At 44.9% G+C, this 19,755-nt stretch overlaps 1 protein-coding gene across 2 annotated transcripts in view; it reads right to left on the bottom strand.

Annotated features, from left to right (window-relative positions):
• Positions 1-19,755, bottom strand: part of LOC143983845 (hydroperoxide isomerase ALOXE3-like) — an 88,148-nt gene that overhangs the window by 28,218 nt on the left and 40,175 nt on the right. For both annotated transcript variants that reach the window (XM_077483943.1, XM_077483944.1), the window contains one exon: positions 3,355-3,441. In XM_077483943.1, coding sequence (XP_077340069.1) covers positions 3,355-3,441 — 87 coding nt within the window. The remainder of the gene's footprint in view (positions 1-3,354; positions 3,442-19,755) is intronic.

Below are 19,755 nucleotides of genomic sequence, written 5' to 3'. Positions count from 1 at the left end.
TACTCCAGGCTCGCCGGGAGGCCCTATTTGGGGCAGTAAGGGACCTGGTCAGCCGCGGAGTGATAGTGCCTGTCCCAGAAACGGAAAGGTTTTAGGGATTCTATTCCAATCTGTTTGTAGTCCCCAAAAAGGAAGGGGTACGTCCAATCTTGGACCTAAAAGCCCTCAATTGCTTTGTGAAAGTACAGAGGTTCAGAATGGATTCAGTTCGCTCTGTAGTTGCTGCACTCCATCAGGGGGAATCCCTGGTGTCTTTGGACATCCAGGACACGTACTTGCCTACACCCATATGGGTTACCTAGATGATCTCCTTCTGAGAGCAGCTTCTGCCTCAGAATTAAAGGAGGATATGGCGATCACCATGCAAACCCTGCAGGAATTTGGGTGGGTGTTGAACCTCAAAAAGTCAGTTCTTGCGCTGACTCAACCCCTGGAGAACCTAGGCTTACTGCTGGACTCCCTGGAAGTGAGAGTTTTTCTCCCTTCAGACAAACTGGCGACGAAGTCTAATCAGGACTTCGTCGCCACTGCTGACAAAGTCCTGATTGGACATAACGTACGTACGGGGGAGGATCTTGTTGTGGACGTCACCCGCCGTCTAGTTCGTTTCTCTGCTCTTTGTTTATCTGATTTTTTTCCAAAGTGTATTTTTCTGCAAGCTGTTTTGGCTCCTGTCATTATATGCTCAATGCCTGCTATTACATAGACTATACTGGCATCTTGTGGTGGAAATCAGTACTGACACCTTAGTTGTTAATATTATCAAATGATTCACTTATATGACTGTGGACTTTGAAAGTGAAGGATTTTTCTGGTGTCATAAACAATTTAAAAAAAAAAAATTATTAATTTTTAAACATGTATTTAAATGAAATGATCTGTTTACAGCTACACTTAGATCGTTTTTTTTATATTTATTTTTCAAATTTTGCTGGAGTTTCTACTGGATTTTTCCTGTGTACCTACATCTGCCCATCTATACCTGGAGTGAAGTTGCTGGGCTTGTATTTGGAGTCGGCTGCACCTGACCAAGTGACCTAGAAAATTTGCCTGGTAACTAAGCAATAAGGCTCCTGCACACCCTGAGTGTGAATACGCGCATTTGACCATCTGAGATATCAGAGGTCCATCAGAGCTGGTAAGAATTTATTCCTACTAGTGGAAGGAGGGTCACATATAAGCAATACAGCTGTCTTCTCACGTGGCGTCTCCTCTCTACAGGCTCTCCTGCTGTCATATTTGTCCCATCCGTGTGGACTTTTTTTATACATTATTTTTTATAAATTTTTTTACATTTTGCTCTGCACCTTTTGTAATATTTACTTTCCATTCATCTCTGAAGTTCATTGACGGACACGGCACCCTCTCCTCCTATTGGTTTACGTTATACTGCTTGTTGATGTACTGAGCTGCAGGAAGCAGGCTGAGGGGTTATTACCAGAGAGACCGCCCCCTGGGCGGAATTGTACAGTTCTGTTGTGTTTCACATGTGTTACATGTTCTGCCTAGTCCTCTCCTGAAGGTGGCCTAATAACCCTACGGTCAAGATTACTGGAGCTGTGTCCGTCAATGAACTTCAGAGAAAAGGATTTTACGGTGAGTACAAAAATCCTATTTTTTCACCCAGGCTGGACCTCCTCTTTAATGTTATACTAATCCTCCCCAACTCTTAAACATGGAGGAAGAAATGGGGAATCCTTCCTCCTGAATGATCCTACTCAACCAAAACATTTTCCTGTCATGCCTTTGCCCATTAAAATGAATGAGCTGTTTACTGTCAATTCTGGATAATACCATTTCTGTATAGTGACATTGGGCATTAATTCATGTGGGCTTACATCAGAGTACCCAATTTTGATACTGTTAGAAAACAACTCAATGCAATAATTTTTTTAAAAATGCAATAGTAAAAAAAAACACCACAACACACACACACACACACACACACACACACACACACACACACACACACACACACACACACACACACACACACACACACACGAAGAATGTAAAAGTAAAGTAAAGTTTCCCACACTCGTCCATTAAGATTATCTGTTTTTGCTTTGTGTTTGCAAGACAAAGTCAAAATGGTGACTAACCATTCATTCACTGATGCAGCAAACTTAGTCCTGATTTCCAAAAGTCCAACATGCAGCGTTTTCACTCCAATGAACCATTTGTCAATTACTTTTTCATTAAAGGCTACGTTCACCTTTCATAACTTATTACATGTTACACCTCTATCCAAGAAAAGTGTAACTAGACAAGAAGCCAGACCCCCCCCCCAACCCCCATTGTGACAGCAGGCCAGGGATCTTCTTTCCGCACCAGCTGTCACAATTTAAAAAATGCACTATTATCAGCCATTGCAGCTGACGGCTCTTGTGGCTCTCAGGGAGCTGGTGAGTGCTCTGGGTATTTCATTGATTCTTCCTGTCAATCAGCAACTGCCTGCCCATACGAGGTAAGGGCAGACAGCTACACTGGAAGTCTTCAGTATCCTTGCATTGCACCCACGATCTGCTGATAGCAGTGCAATGCTTTATCGGCTCCTAATTTAAAAAAAAAAATAATTGCACATTTTTTTTACCTGCACAAAGATGTGCATTTATTTTACTACTTTTTTTTACAAAGGTGAACTTACCCTTTTAATTTACTAATGCTTGGTCTGCTGGTGTGAAAGGCATGTGTTAGCCCCAGAAATTCTGACCACAAAATCCGTCTGATTTTTTCCGACGGATTTTGTCTGAAACTGGTGTTCCATACACACGGTCAGACAAAATTGTCGGAAAATCCAATCGTTTGGAACGGGATGATGTTCGTTCCTTACGACGGGACTACGTTCCGGCTAGTAGCCAATAGCTTTGGTCTCGTAATTTGATCTGAGCATGCTTGGCACTTTGTCCGATCGGAATTCTCTACAAACGATCGGAAAAAGTCAGATCGGATTTTGTTGTCGGAAAATTTGAGATCCTGCTCTCAAATTTTTTCCGTCGGAATCTCTGACGGAAAAGTTTGATAGAGCCCACACACGATCGGATTTTCCGACGGAATTTCTGACCGTGTGTACAAGGGCTTATATTTGGATTTTGGTGCCAATTATTGCAAGTTTCAGCCTTGCAAGTGTTTCAGAAAAAGCAAAAAAGTCTGAATGGTAATAACTTGCAGCTTGCCACGTGCTGGGCAGATTTTTAACTGAGGCTTTGTGTAGTTAATGCAAAAAACATCAAGGCTAAACATAATTTGATTAACACATGTGTGAAAATATAGTGAACACTAACACCTCAAGCTATTTTGGGAACTTCTGTTACTGTGGTCATAGAACAGAAACCATGGAGATATAGTTCTTACTTTTTCAAAGCGGCCATTGGGTGCCAAGAGCTGTCTCCTGCCAAGAACATTTATTTCCAGTGTATAGCGAAAATGTGGGATAATCAGCTAGAAGGGGGAAAAAAATGAATACAATAATTTAGTAAGCCCTTTTACCCGACTAAAGACTTTACATTTCTATTCATCCAGTCCTGAGATTTACACAGTCTGGTGTCCTATCATATACAGTCCCCCATCGGATAGTGTCCGCTGTGTATTGCGCATGCGCAGTACACAGCACACACAGATTCCGAAAATAGCTGAGGATGAACGGCGCCTGCGCCGTGAGTCCAGGTTCTAGCCCCACCATCCAAGTGGGTATAGAGCCGGAATATAAAAGAGCCGAGCGCAGCGAGGCTGAGCCCGAAGCGTGGCGAGCGAAGCGTGGCGAGCAAAGCGAGCCCGCGAGGGGCCCTCTAATTTTCCCAGCCCTATGTCCACTTGGATGATGGGGCTACCACCTCCACTCACAGCGCAGGCGCCGTTCATCTTCGGAGATTTTCCGAAGCTTCTTCTGCTCCGTACCGCGCAAGCGCTGTGCATGCGCAGTAGGGGGCAGACACTATATGATGGCCGGACTTAATATGCCAGAACACCGGCCACACAACGTTCCTGCCTGGCAGGAGAGGGGCCCCAGTGTTTAATGTAAAGGTCTCTGATTAGACAGTGAAAGAAGAAGCAGCAGACTAAGAGCTAATCTCTGTCACCTTTTCCTCCTAGGAGCATGCTCCTTGTGTACAGCAAACAGTAGTCTACAAGTCTGTTTAAATTCAGGTACTAAATCCCACACAGACTTATGCCCTGTGCACACGGTCGGACTTTCCGAAGGAAAATGTGTGATCGGATCTTGTTGTCGGAAAATCCGATCATGTGTGGGCTCCATCGGACTTTTTCTGTCGGAATTTCCGACAACAAAATCCGATCGTTTAAATTCTGATTGTGTGTAGACAATTCCGATGGACAAAGTGCCACGCATGCTCAGAATAAATTACGAGACAAAAGCTATTGGCTACTGGCCCATTTACAGTCCCATTGTACGTGTTTTACCTCACCGCGTTCAGAACGATTGCATTTTCTGACAACTTTGTGCGACCGCGTGTATGCTAGACAAGTTGGGGCCAAAATCCATTGGAAAAAATCCAACTGAGTTTTTCGTCGGAAAGTCCAACCGTGTACAGGGCATTAATGAATGTTAACAAATCTGTAGTAATACTGAACTGAAATAATGTCTGCCTTATATCCACCTGGAGTTCAGCTTTAACCGCTTGCAAATTTCCAGAGCTGTATGGTGGCTCGCGCAGGAGGGAGCGTGCCTGCGGGTCGGGCGGACTCTATGTCCACCGGCGACCTGCAATCACCTAGTACAGAAGCAGAACGGGGATCTGCCTATGCCTTCAGCTTGCTCTTCACAAGCCTTTCTGTTCTTCAGTGTGTTGGGTTAGTTCGTTCTGACTAGCTGACCGTTTTGAAGCCATGTTTCAGTTACGTACTCATCGTAGAGTTCATGCTGTGCAGGGGCTTGGTGTTGGGGTTCTTACTTTGACCCAAGCCCAGTCCATGAACAGGGTGGGGAGGAGTTCATGGACCAAGAATTGGTTACTCCAGCATGACCAATTCTCTCATATGCTTCTGCTGCATGAGATCCAGGAGAATAATCCTGATGATTTCAGGAATTTTCTCCGGATGACGTACCCCATTTTTCACCGTTTTTTGGCTTTGCTCCCCCCTTATATTAGCAGGCAGGGTGCCTGCATGCGGCAAGCCATCTCTCCCAAGCAGAGGCTAGTTGCCACCTTGTGGTACTTGGCGACGGGGGAGAAGTCTACAGGACCTCGAGTTCTCAACAGGCATCTGCCCCCAGGCTCTGGGGATCATTATTCCAGAGACCTGTTCTGCTATTATTCAGGTCCTACAGAAGGACTATATTAGGGTAAGTTTTATCCTTTAACATCACATTATATGTATTTAATGTATGCTAATGTTTTGTATTTCTTTCATCATTCCATAATGACCCTGATTATAATATGCTGTGAATGTCCCCTTTGTCCTCAAGCATGCTTTTAATGCTCCTTTTTTGACTTACATGCATATTTGCCTTCACTAACCTCCCCAGCATGCTATCCTGGGCCCATACTCACCTAGCCTAGTCACTTAAACAATGTATTTTTTCAGCTCCATTGTACAGCTTTACCCTTAACACCCCCTATAATGTGTACAAATGTTATTGTTGTCCTTAAATTCATGCAGAGTGTCAGAGGCTTTTTTGGGCTCACAAACTCATTTAGAACCCCCTCCCACCTAAAATTTGGACAATGGGCCATCAGAGGGGGTGAGTTATCTGATAAGTGGACCTTATCTTTTTGTCTTTAAATACGCATTAAAATCAATGTTATACTGATGTTATTATTATTATTATTATACAGGATTTATATAGTGCCAACAGTTTACGCAGCACTTTACAACATTGGGGTAGACATTACAATACAATACAATTCAAGACAAGGGGAATCAGAGGGCCCTGCTCATTAGAGCTTACAATCTAGGAGGGAGGGTCAAGTTATACAAAAGGGTAATAGCTGTGGGGGATGTGCTAATGGAGACAATAGTGAGGTTGTTACATGGAGGCAGGATAGGCTTCTCTCAAGAGGAAAGTTTTCAGGGATCGCCAAAAAGTGAATAAATTCGGAGACAGTCTGACAGATTGGGGTAGTGAATTCCAGAGGATGGGTGAGGCTCGGGAGAAGTCCTGTAGGTTGATATGGGAGGAGATGATGAGGGAGCTAGAGAGCAGGAGGTCTTGGGAGGAACGAAGTGGGCGATTAGGTTGGTATTTTGAGACTAGGCTAGTGATGTAGCTGGGGGCAGAGTTGTGGATGGCTTTGTAAGCAAGTGTTAGTATTTTGAATTTAATTAGTTGGGCAAGTGGCAGCCAATGGAGGGATTGGCAGAGAGGGGTAGCAGAAACTGTGCGGTTTGTAAGGTGTATGAGTCTGGCAGCAGCATTCATGATGGACTGAAGGGGGGATAGTCTATTTAAAGGTGAACCAATGAAGAGGGAGTTGCAGTAGTCAAGGCAAGAGATAACCAGGGAGTGAATCAGGAGCTTTGTGGTTTCATTGGTTAGAAAGGGACGTAGTTTAGAGATGTTGCAGAGGTTGAGGCGGCAAGCTTTGAAAAGAGGTCCAAGAACAGAACCTTGGGGGACTCCGACAGAGAAGGGAAGAGGAGTGGAGGAAGTAGAATTGTAAGTGACACTGAAGGTGCGTTGGGATAGATAGGATGAGAGCCACTGAAGAGCACAGTCACGGAGATCAAGGGAGTAACGTTTTTTGAGGAGCCAAGAATGTTTGTCTAATTTGTTTGCAATGTTTATGTGCAAAATTACTATTTTTTTTTTCTGTTTGGACTCCACAGTTTACTTCAATGCCACAGGATTGGCAGACTGTGGCATCCCACTTTGCCCATTTTAGGATCTTTCCCAACTGCGGAGGGGCAATAGATGGGAAGCATGTCCACATCGTCCTACCACCCCATTCGGGGTCATACTATTTTAACTATAAGAGGTTTCATAGTATCGTGTCGATGGCGATGGTGATGGTGACATACGAGTTTCTCTATATGGACGTGGGGAAGAATGGCCGGATGTCAGATGGTGAAGTCTTTGCCCAGACCGAGTTCTACAAACGTTCTACAAACGTCTCCAGAGCGGTGGCTTGGGATTGCTACCTGCGGAAGAGAACATCGAAGGACTTCCGTTTTTATTGCTGACGAAGCATTTGGTCTGTTCAATCACATGATGAGGCCATTCCCCCAGAGGACCCTCACCCTGGAGAAGAGGGTTTTTAATTACCAGCTGGCCAGAGCCCAAAGAGTCGCGGTGAATACCTTTGGGATAATGGCCAGTCGGTTCTGCCTATTTCTAACAGCAATCAACCTGGCGGAGTACAAACTGAACCACATTGTTTTATGCTGCTGCATCCTGCACAACTTTTTAAAAAGAAATGCTCCAAATTATATAGCCTCAATTGGGCCTGAGGCCGGACTTCGTGAACAACACTGACGGCCCTGGAAGCTGTCCATCCTGGCTTGCCCCCCAAAGCGTCCGTGAAGTGCATGAAAAATATGTGGAATATTTTACGGGAAGGGGGGCCATTGCTATGCCAGTTGATTTGTAAATATTTTTTAAATAAAAAAAACTTGATATGATAAAATCTTGATTTGGATTTACTGCTTCTTTTATCTGTCTAATAGGTTCTCCTAGTGCACTTGTAGTGCCAAGTGGTTTTCACATTATTTAAATAACACCCATTGTCACTGTAAACACCAACTTAATAGAAAAAGTATTATTGAGCATTGAAAGTAGAAGCCACACATTGTTGAGTAGAAAGCCTTTTACTCCATGCACATTCGCGTGTTCATTTTATAAAACATTTGGCGGTATAAAAACACATCTTTTTTTTTAAGTTTTACCTTGAAATTTTTTGAAAAAATACAGAGTTCAACACTGCAAAAAAGAAGGCAATATCAGATATTTTATACTGTGCAAAAAAAGGTCTTGATCTTGCCTTCATCAGATGGGGTGAAGTCCCCCCTGTAAATGCCAAACTTAGAAGATGCACACAAATTGTGAGCAAAAATGGGGATTTCCTTTCTGATCCCATACCTAATGTCAACGTGTGCTACCTCCCATCATGGGGAATCAATGGACGTGTTTTGGGGGTGCAAACACTTCCTCTCACCTACTAGAGTTGGGAGGAAGGGGTTGCACCCACAAAATGTGTATATTGAAATCCCCTGATGGCAGATAGCATATGTTGACACACTGTGTGCATCTTCCAAATTTGGCTTTTAAACTATATTAAAACTTTAGATAAAATTTGTATAAAAAAAATCCAGGAATCTTTTTAGGATTTAGATTCTCCCTAGTACATCAATCATGTTCTTCAGTCTTTGTTCAATCTCCTTGGTTTTTTCTTTGATAAGGTCCAAATCACGACTAAAAGACATGATTTCCTGGATAAGCCGTTGTGCACTGTCACTGGTGAAATGATTCGATTTTGGTACCACAACCTGAACATCGCCTAAAATAAAAATATACACCATGTATTAAAAATATGCAGGCATACGTGTATTACCTGAATCTGTGGTGTCCGACACTGACCTGTTGTGGTGCCAAATTCCAGCACTTCTTCCACCTCTCCTTCCTCCACATCCTCAGATTGTGGTGTCGTCTGTTCCCCTTCTTGAGGAGGTGGGGGGTTCATGTTGTCCTCCATGTCCCGAGTCTTTTCTCCCCTATGAGAATGAAACAAAAGGTATACTTAGCACACAGATATTTGTGGACAGAAATATGAATGTGAAACATTGCTTGAAAGTGGGGTACAGTTGGGGTACAGTTGTCTGTTTGAGTTCCAAGTTGAAGACATGATTAATTCCCTTAACCAAGCTGGGATACTTACCTTATTTGGACAAGTTTCACACATGGAGACACCCCAAGTATCCACTGAAGCACCTGTGTGGGTCACCCTAAAAAATGTGCTCAGTTCAGATGTGTAAACAGCTGCTGAATAGGGATGAGCCGAATACCCCCCGGTTCGGTTCGCACCAGAACTTTCGATCGGAACGAAATTTGGTATGAACTTTAGAACCCCATTGAAGTCTATGGGACTCGAATGTTCGAAATAAAAAGTGCTAATTTTAATGGCTAATATGCAAAATATTGTCCTAAAAAGGGTTTGGGGACCCGGCTCCTGCCCCAGGGGACATGGGTCAATGCCAATTTTTTTTTTAAAAATGCCTGTTTTTTTGGAAGCACTGATTTTAATGACAATTAAAGTGAAAAAAAAAGTGAAATATTCCTTTACATATTGTGCCTGAGGGGTGTCTATAGTATGCCTGTGAAGTGGTACGTGTTTCCCGTGTTTAGAACAGTCCCTGCACAAAATGACATTTAACGGAAAAAAAGGAATTTAAAACTGCTTGCGGTTTTAATGTAATATCTGGTTATGGCAATACGGATGAAAATCATTGAGAAAAAAATGGCATGGGTAGCCCCCCTGCCTATTATCAGCCTCTTTGGGTCTTGTACGGATATTAAGGGGAACCCCATACCCAAATTTAAAAAAGGAAAGGCGTGGGGCCCCCAGGCCCTATATACTTAGCATTATACAGGCGGTGGAAACAAGACAGGGACTGTGTAGGTTTGTTGTGTTAAGTAGAATCTGTTTGTAATTTTTAACTGGTACATTTTTAAAGTGTAGCTCCAGTCAAAAAATCTATTTTTAAGCTTTTTGGAAAACATAGGGAAGGGTTATCACCCATGTATAATTTTTTGGGCACTCCGTCTTTTTTCATCTCACTTCCTGTTGTCTCCTTCTGTTTGCAAGTAGGAGACGTTTGTAAGTTGGATGTTTGAAAGTAGGGGCCTGCCCTATGTGCTTTGCAGAAATGTGGGCCTAAGGGGTTGGTGTTGCCACAACACTGTAAGCCCTCAAAGTGACTCTTGGTGGGCGCTGGAGCGCCCTGCTGTGAACGATTATATCAAGAATTGTAATTACATGCCATTGTTGAACAGTGGCAGAAAAATTGGGCCTTTGGTGGTTGTGGTGGTGGTGCTGGTACCACAACACTATAAGTCCTTACAGTTACTCTTATTGAGCGCAGGAACGGGCCCTGCTGTGAAATATTATATCAAGAATGGTAATTACATGCCCCTGTTAAACAGGGGCTGAAAAATTGGGCCTTAGGCACTGGTTGCTGGTGCCACGACACTGCAACCTCTCCCAAATAGTGATGGACGAACTTCCGACGGGATGTTTCGCGAACGCGGACCGCGAACACGGCCGATAGTTGGCGAACCGTAAAGTTTGCGGCGGGCCCCATTGACTTCAATGGGAGGCGAACTTTGCAAACCTACAGGTGAAATTTGCAGCCACAAAATAATTACTAGCTGTGCAAACATAGTCCCACCACATGGCCAATGACATAACACATGTATGAGGTGAATCTGGGATCGACAACTACAAGCATTCTTTTTTTATATGTGAAATTGTGACAATTCAGGACTGTGGAGCGCATGAAGGCAATGGAGGAGAGGGAAGGTCAGGGTAGGCAAAGAAGAGGGTGCAGGAGATGATCACCAGCAGCGTGACATACAGCAATGACACCTGCACCGTGATAGAGAGCACTGACATCAGCAGCGTGACATACAGCAATGACACCTGCACCATGATAGAGTGATCTGACACCAGCACCGTGATAGCGAGCACTGACATCAGCAGCATGACATACAGCAATGACACCTGCACCGTGATAGAGTGGTCTGACACCAGCACCGTGATAGAGAGCACTGACATCAGCAGCGTGACATAAAGCACTGACACCAGCACCGTGATATACAGCACTGACACCAGCACCGTGATAGAGAGCACTGATATCAGCAGCGTGACATACAGCAATGACACCTGCACCGTGATAGAGTGATCTGACACCAGCACCGTGATAGAGAGCACTGACATCAGCAGCGTGACATAAAGCACTGACACCAGCACCGTGATATACAGCACTGACACCAGCACCGTGATAGAGAGCACTGACATCAGCAGCGTGACATACAGCAATGACACCTGCACCGTGATAGAGTGATCTGACACCAGCACCGCGATAGAGAGCACTGACATCAGCAGCGTGACATAAAGCACTGACACCAGCACCGTGATATACAGCACTGACACCAGCACCGTGATAGAGAGCACTGACATCAGCAGCGTGACATACAGCAATGACATCTGCACCGTGATAGAGTGATCTGACACCAGCACCGTGATAGAGAGCACTGACATCAGCAGCGTGTTATACAGCAATGACACCAGCACCGTGATATACAGCACTGACACCTGCACCGTAAGCAGCCCCAGGAGGAAGTCAGCATAGCACAGGGATGGTGGGAGCCCCTCATAATGAGCATAGCACAGGGATGGTGGGAGCCCCTCATAATATGCACAGCAGAGGTACAGCCCCAGGAGGAAGTCAGCACAGCACAGGGATGGTGGGAGCCCCTCATAATAAGCAGCCCCAGGAGGATGTCAGCATAGCACAGGGATGGTGGGAGCCCCTCATAATAAGCAGCCCCAGGAGGAAGTCAGCACAGCACTGGGATGGTGGGAGCCCCTCATGATGAGCATAGCACAGGGATGGTGGGAGCCCCTCATAATATGCACAGCAGAGGTCCAGCCACAGGAGGAAGTCAGCACAGCACAGGGATGGTGGGAGCCCCTCATAATAAGCAGCCCCAGGAGGAAGTCAGCACAGCACAGGGATGGTGGGAGCCCCTCATAATAAGCAGCCCCAAGAGGAAGTCAAGTATGTGCAAGTATTTTGTATGTGTATTACATAACTATATACTGCACACCAAATAGTACACCTATACCAGTCCTTAAGGACCTTTGTGGAACTAGTAGGTTGTGATTAGCAGACTGTACCTCACTCAACCCTATATACTGTAGTACACTATACCTTACCAGTCCTTATAATGACCTTTGTGGAACTAGTAGGTTGTGATTAGCAGACTGTACCTCAGTCCCCATACTGATAAAGGACTGCTGCAGAATAGGGCAGCAGTCAGCAGTAGTGCACCTCAACCCTATATATTGTGGACCTATACCAGTCCTTACGGATTAGCAGACTGTACCTCACTCAACCCTATATACTCTAATACGCTATAACTTACCAGTCCTTAGAAGGACCTTTGTGGAACTAGTAGGTTGTGATTAGCAGACTATACCTCACTCAACCCTATATACTGTAGTACACTATACCTTACCAGTCCTTATAAGGACCTTTGTGGAACTAGTAGGTTGTGATTAGCAGACTGTACCTCAGTCCCTATACTGATAAAGGACTGCTGCAGAATAGGGCAGCAGTCAGCAGTAGTGCACCTCAACCCTATATATTGTGGACCTATACCAGTCCTTAAGGATTAGCAGACTGTACCTCACTCAACCCTATATACTCTAGTATGCTATGCCTTACCAGTCCTTAGAAGGACCTTTGTGGAACTAGTAGGTTGTGATTAGCAGACTGTACCTCACTCAACCCTATATACTGTAGTACACTATACCTTACCAGTCCTTATAAGGACCTTTGTGGAACTAGTAGGTTGTGATTAGCAGACTGTACCTCAGTCCCTATACTGATAAAGGACTGCTGCAGAATAGGGCAGCAGTCAGCAGTAGTGTACCTCAACCCTATATATTGTGGACCTATACCAGTCCTTAAGGAATAGCAGACTGTACCTCACTCAACCCTATATACTGTAGTACACTATACCTTACCAGTCCTTATAAGGACCTTTGTGGAACTAGTAGGTTGTGATTAGCAGACTGTACCTCAGTCCCTATACTGATAAAGGACTGCTGCAGAATAGGACAGCAGTCAGCAGTAGTGCACCTCAACCCTATATATTGTGGACCTATACCAGTCCTTAAGGAATAGCAGACTGTACCTCACTCAACCCTATGTACTGTAGTACACTATACCTTACCAGTCCTTATAAGGACCTTTGTGGAACTAGTAGGTTGTGATTAGGGTAGGGACTGACATGAGTGTGCAATGTACAGGGATGGGGACAATTGTAGACACTCATTCAGGTTGAACTGGATGGACAGGTGTCTTTATTCAACCTAACTAACTATGAAACTATGAAACTATGATTAGCAGACTGTACCTCAGTCCCTATACTCATAAAGGACTACTGCAGCAGAAGGGCAGCAGTCAAGTATAATATTCTTTCTATATTTGGAAGAAAGAATATTATACGTGTACAAGCCTATTACCATACCAGTCCTGAAAAGAACCTTGGTGGAACTAATAGTAACAGCTACTGATTAAACTGACTGCCCCTCACTGCCACACACAGCTTCCTGCCTGTCCCTATTTAAACTGACAAAACACAGGCTACTGCAACAATAACTTGAATAGCACTCAAAACTATATCCTGTACTACTTTACCATACCAGTCCTGAAAAGGACTTTTGTGGACCTAATAGTAACAGCTAATGATTAAACTGACTGTCCCTGCTGCACACAGCGTCCTGTCCCTCTCTCTACACTGACAAAAGACAGGCTGCTGCAACAATGACTTGAATAGCAGTGCCTCAAACCTATATCCTGAACTACACCTAACACCTATACCATACCAGTCCTTAAAATAATTTTTGTGGACCTAATAGCTAGCGATTTGGGTCACTGCAGTCTGTCCCTGCTCCACACAGCAACCTCTCCCTATAGTGACAGTAGAAAGAATGTAAAATGGCCGCCGGATCGGGTATATTTATAAGTTAGGGGGAATGTCCAAGTGTCCATGTCCTGTAATGTCTCAATTGGCTGTCCTGTACCACATGATGGATGTGTCATCATAGGTCAAAGTTATTTTACACAGTAAACATGTGAGTCCGCCGGGCGAACAGTGGCAATAGTCCGCCGATCGGGCGGACCACGAACAGCCGAAATTCGCCACGAAACGACCGTCGGGCGAACCGTTCGGCCATCCCTACTCCCAAATACTTTAGTTGGAGTGCAGGAATGAGCCCTGCTGCAAAGCATTGCATCAAAAATTCGAATTGCATGTGCCCCGGTTAAACAAGGGCTGAAAAATTGGGCCTTAGGCACTGGTGCTGGTGCCACGACACTGCAACCTCTCCCAGATACTCTAGTTGGAGTGCAGGAATGATCCCTGCTGCAAAGCATTGCATCAAAAATTCTAATTACATGCCCCTATTAAACAGGGGCTGAAAAATGGGGCCTTAGGCACTGGAACTGGTGCCAAGACAATGCAACCTCTCCCAAATACTCTAGTTGGAGTGCAGGAATGAGCCCTGCTGCAAAGCATTGCATCAAAAATTCTAATTACATGCCCCTGTTAAACAGGGGCTGAAAAATTGGGCCTTAGCCACTGGTGGCGTCACCCAGGACCACAAATTTTCTTCCAAGCTATCAACAGGATCATTGAGGAGGAAGAGGATAGTCAGTCAACATAACAGGACAGTCACTCAGCATCAGCATAGGCAGTCTTGAAGGGATGTGACATTTCAAAAAAAAATATTCGGTTACATTAGCTTCAGGTGCTTGGTAGCTGGTGGTGATCCAAGACTGATTCACCTTTATGAAGGTAAGACGATCAACCGAGTCGGTGGACAGGCGCACCCTGTGATCGGTTACAAAGCCTCCAGCAGCACTGAAGGTGCGTTCCGAAAGAAAGCTGGATGCAGGACAGGCCAGTAGCTCTGGATAAAGGGGGCCTTGAGAGGCAAGGAAGTCCTCCTCTTCCTGCCTCTGTTCTGCCTGAAGTGCCCTGTCCATTATTCCACGCAGCGTATGCTCCAACAGGTGGACAAGAGGTACAGTGTCACTGACGCATGCACTGTCACTGCTCACCATCCTCGTGGCCTCCTCAAATGGTGACAGGACAGTGCATGCATCCCTGATCATGCCCCACTGGCGTGGTGAAAAAAACCGAGCTCCCCTGACCCTGTCCTGGTGCCGTAGTCGCACAGGTACTCATTGATGGCCCTCTGTTGTGTGTGCAGCTGCTGCAGCATGGCCAATGTTGAGTTCCACCTGGTGGGCATGTCACATATAAGGTGGTTCTTGGGCTGTAAGGATGAGCCGAACACCCCCTGGTTCGGTTCACACCAGAACTTGCGAACAGACCTAAACTTCGTGTGAACTTTAGAACCCTATTAAAGTCTATGGGACTCGAACGTTCAAAATCTAAAGTGCTCATTTTAAAGGCTAATATGCAAGTTATTGTCCTAAAAAGTGTTTGGGGACCCGGGTCCTGCCCCAGGGGACATGTATAAATGCAAAAAAAAGTTTTAAAAACGTCCATTTTTTCGGGAGCAGTGATTTTAATAATGCTTAAAGTAAAACAATAAAAGTGTAATATTCCTTTAAATTTCGTACCTGGGGGGTGTCTATAGTATGCCTGTAAATAGGTGCATGTTTCCCGTGCTTAGAACTGTCCCTGCACAAAGTGTCATTTCTGCAGGAAAAAAAGTCATTTAAAATCACTCGCGGCTATAAGGAATTGTCGGCTCCCCATAATACAGAGAACAGTCATTGAAAGTCATTGATAAAAAAAAAAGTGTGGGGTCCCCCCAAATTCAATTACCATGCCCTTCAGGTCTGGTATGGATATGAGGGGAACCCCACGTCAAAAAAAAAAAAAAAAGATGCGGGGTTCCCCTAAATATCCATACCAGACCTGAGTATGGATTTTTAAGGGGAACTCCACGCCAAACTTCTTATATGAGGAGGCCACCCGTCACCTGGCCCCGCCCCCCTCTGATGCAAGTGAGAAAGTCTGACTTCCCAATGACGTGTGGGTGACCCCGGCCCCCTCTGATGTAACGCAGGTTTCTGTTACATCATAGGGGCGGGGTCACCCGCACGTCATTGGGGAAGCCAGGCTTTCCCACTTGCGCCAGAGGGGGGCGGGATCAGGTGACGGGTGGCCCCGCCCTCCTCATATAAGAAATGTCAGGCTTTAAGGTGCGCTTGCCAACGAGCTGCATGGCAGGTCAACATATGTCTGATCAAGCATGTGGTGCCCAAGCGGCTGATGTTTTGGCCACGTGAGATACGCTTGAGACATATGTTGCAGATAGCAGCAATGCGATCTGATGCACTTGTTTCAAAAAAGACCCACACCAAAGAACTTTTGGAATAACACACAGAGACAGCACCCTGCACAGGCGGAGCTCTGCGGTGTGATTCAGTCGGTGTGCTGCCCCTAAGTTGGCCCCAGGAGGGCATCCTGCCTCATTGGAGATGTGCCTCCTCCACCTCTCTCATATCAGGCACCCATGTGGAGTCAGTGACCTCATCATCCCCTCCCTCTTCATCACTGGAGCAAACCTGGCAGTATACTGCAGCTGATGGAACATGACTGCCAGATTTCTGTCCTTCTTGAGCATCCCCTCTCTCTGCGCTCACACTACTGCCTTCCTCTAGCTGGGTATTATCATCAGAGCCTTAAAAACGCTGGGCATCCTCCTGGAGCATGTACCCAACACTGTACTCAAACAGTTCGGGGGACTCCTCAGGAGGACATGGTGAATCTAGGGAAGGAGTGACTGATGACATTGAGACGAGGGAAGAGGACGCGTTGGCAGCTGCTTTGCTAGTAGACTGAGCCTGGGTGAGAGAGGATGAGGAGGGCTTGGTCATCCACTCTACCAAGTCTTCGGCATGATGCGACTCAACACATCCAGCTGCCGAAAATAAGGACAAGCGTGTCCCATGGCCACGTGCTGATGACGATGCATTGCGTCCATGACCAGCACTGTTGTCTCTAGACACAGAGCCTGCTTGCCTTCTTTTATTGGCTCGTGACTGTCTGTCTCTCCTTGTTGGTCTTCCAGACATAGTAATGGCCTGCAGGGAGATGGGAAAACCAGAAATTGGATAGCTTTAGGTGCACACTGAGCAGATGACACAGTACATTGGCTGTAATTACTGCAGCTGCCTGCTTGTGTTACAGAAACAGAACAACACCAGCAATAAGGGGGAGCTTCAGGTGTATACTGTGCAGGAGGCACACAACACCCACTGTAAATGCTGCAGATGCCTGTATTACAGAACACCAGCAATAAGAGGTATCTTCAGGTGTCTACTGTGCTGGAGGCACACAACACCCACTTTAACTGCTGCAGATGCCTGTATTACAGAACACGCGCAATAAGGGGTATCTTCAGGTGTATACTGTGCTGGAAGCACACAACACCCACTTTAACTGCTGCAGATGCCTATATTACAGAACACCAGCAATAATGGGTCGCTTCAGGTGTATACTGTGCTGGAGGCACACAACGCCCACTTTAACTGCTGCAGATGCCTGTATTACAGAAAACCAGCAATAAGGGGTATCTTCAGGTGTATACTGTGCTGGAGGCACACAACAACCACTTTAACTGCTGCAGATGCCTTCGACTCGAACACCAAGCTCATCCCTACTGCTGAGTGTCCTCTCCTTACATTACACTGAATCAAGTTTGCAATTCATTCTAGTTTCAAAGACATCTAGACAACAATGTCCTATACTTCTTTTAATACAAATTAGCATGACCAAATGTAGTTAACCCTGTATCAGCTAAAAACATCATATTTAGTTATCAAACGAACAATGTTTCCTACGAATGATTACTGTGCCCATGAACATGAAAGTAGCCATTTTAAACTGTACAACAGTAAAGAAAAACACATGGAGCAGCATGCAAGTTAATAATCATAATAGGAACACACGACAAATACTTACTTTTTTGAAGAACTTTCTTTATCCTTTTGTACTGATCCTGCTCCCTTAATTTTAGGTCTGACCAGCGTTTCCTTAATTGCTCCTTGGATCGTTGTATCCCAAATTTCTGCAGACTCTTCACCACTTTCACTTTGATTTTGGCCTTTTGCAGATTGGGGTTTGAGTACGGTCCATTCTTGCCATCATAGTCAGCCCTCTTCAATATGTGGACCATCTCCACCATCTCTTCAAAGGACATATTGGAGACCTTAAACCTCCTCCTGGATCGGTACGTTTTGGCCTCCATGCTTTCCTCCCACTACTAGTAGTAGTGACCACTAGACACATGTGATTAGTTTAATACGAATCGAAAATTCGTACGAATTTCCGGAAATTCGTACATTTGTACGAATCCAAAATACAAATGTTTATGCTTACGAATTTCATACGAAATACAAAATTTAATTAACGAATTTCGGATCCAAATTAACAGAAACATGACTGGTGTTTTATTCACCAGAGGAAGTCAGCACAGCACAGGGATGGTGGGAACCCCTCATAATGGACACACAGCAGGTGTACACACCCGGGAAGTGGGAACTCAGCACAGGGACGTAATGATAAATTCATCATAACGGACATTCGTAATTGTTACGAAAAGTTAACAAACCTAAAAGTTAAAAACCCAGGAAGTCAGCACAGCACAGGCTTGGTGGGAACACCTCATAAAGATAAATCCATCATAACAAACTTTCGTTATTTTAATGAAAAGTTTATGAATCTAATGAAAATTCGTATTTCGTACGAATCCGAATTAGATTTTGTACACAAATTAAGAAAAACTATTTTTTTCATACGGAACAAAACGTAACAAAACAAAACAAATTTTTTGACAACGCCCATGTTTCGCGACCACCTGTTGTGTCTCTGCCATGTTCCTCTCCCACTGCAATGAAAGAGACGGGGCGGGGAATCTTCAAGAAAGAACGTCGGGGGTGGACAACGCGGGCGGAGTTTCATGCATGCGCAGTGTATATATGTTAAGATGCTTGTGTCGTACGTACGTTTGGTGTGCTGAGGAAGGAGGATGAATGTTCTAATGAAGGTAACATCTTTGGTACATCATTGGCCTATACTGATTCTAGATTGAGGCCTATATTGGGATAAAACTAGCAGAGTTTAGCCTGATATTTAATGTTTTCGTCTTGTGTTTTGTCTTGCAGCAAATATGAAACAATTTAAAGACCCTGAATTCATTCATGGGCCACTTCATAGACAAATACAGGAATATTGGTAGCTTGAGAAGCACATATAGGAATGAGCTTAATAAGGTCCAGGCTTCCATGAGATCAGGAGCTGCAGCAGAGGATTTGTATGTACCCAGTCGGTGGTACTACAACAGAATGCGTTTTCTGGAGGACCAGATGGAAGCCAGGGAATCACTTTCTATACTTCCATCCACCTTTCCCTCAACCCCAACTGAGGCTTCCGAGGACCAACCTGGGCCTTCCATCCTGGAAGAATTTGAGGAGCCCAGCTGGAGCCAGGTATAGTATTTTTTAACATATTTATTGTCCGAAAATGATTGTTGTTAACTAGATGTTATTCTTGCTAACAAATTGATGATTTAACAAAAAGTGTTTGACATATCAATTGAGAGGAGGGGCCAAAAATGTGTGTGATAAGAATGAAACATGCTGGGGTCAGAATGATAGTCTTTTCTATTTATTAACATTCAATTTGTAATAGTCATGAGCTGAAATTTGGGTGTGATTGATGAACCAAAAACTAAAAGTATGTCCCTTTTCATAAAATAGGAAGACCATAGCCAGGGCGAGGCTCTGGAATGTGGCAGACAGGAGGAGGTGGGGGTAAGTGGCAGCCAGGAGGAGGCAGGGTTAAGTAGCAACCAGGAGGTGGCAGGGCCCTGTAGTCTCACCCAATCCCAGGTGCCTCCCTTCCACCTTCAAAAAGGGCCAGGAAGGTGAGTAATGTGGAGGAGGCAGAACTGGGCCTCATTAAGGATGCTAATGCGGTCCTGAAAAGCCCCCCCCCCCCATGCTGAAGAGGCCTATGGCTGCTATGTAGCT

The sequence above is a fragment of the Lithobates pipiens genome, unplaced genomic scaffold (assembly GCF_037356315.1).
Source record: "Lithobates pipiens isolate NorthernLeopardFrog02 unplaced genomic scaffold, aLitPip1_a1.2 Scaffold_16, whole genome shotgun sequence".
NCBI classification, from domain to species: Eukaryota; Metazoa; Chordata; class Amphibia; order Anura; family Ranidae; genus Lithobates; species Lithobates pipiens.
The sequence above is the reverse complement of the archived record's forward strand: the minus strand, read 5'-3'. Positions and strand labels throughout refer to the sequence as shown.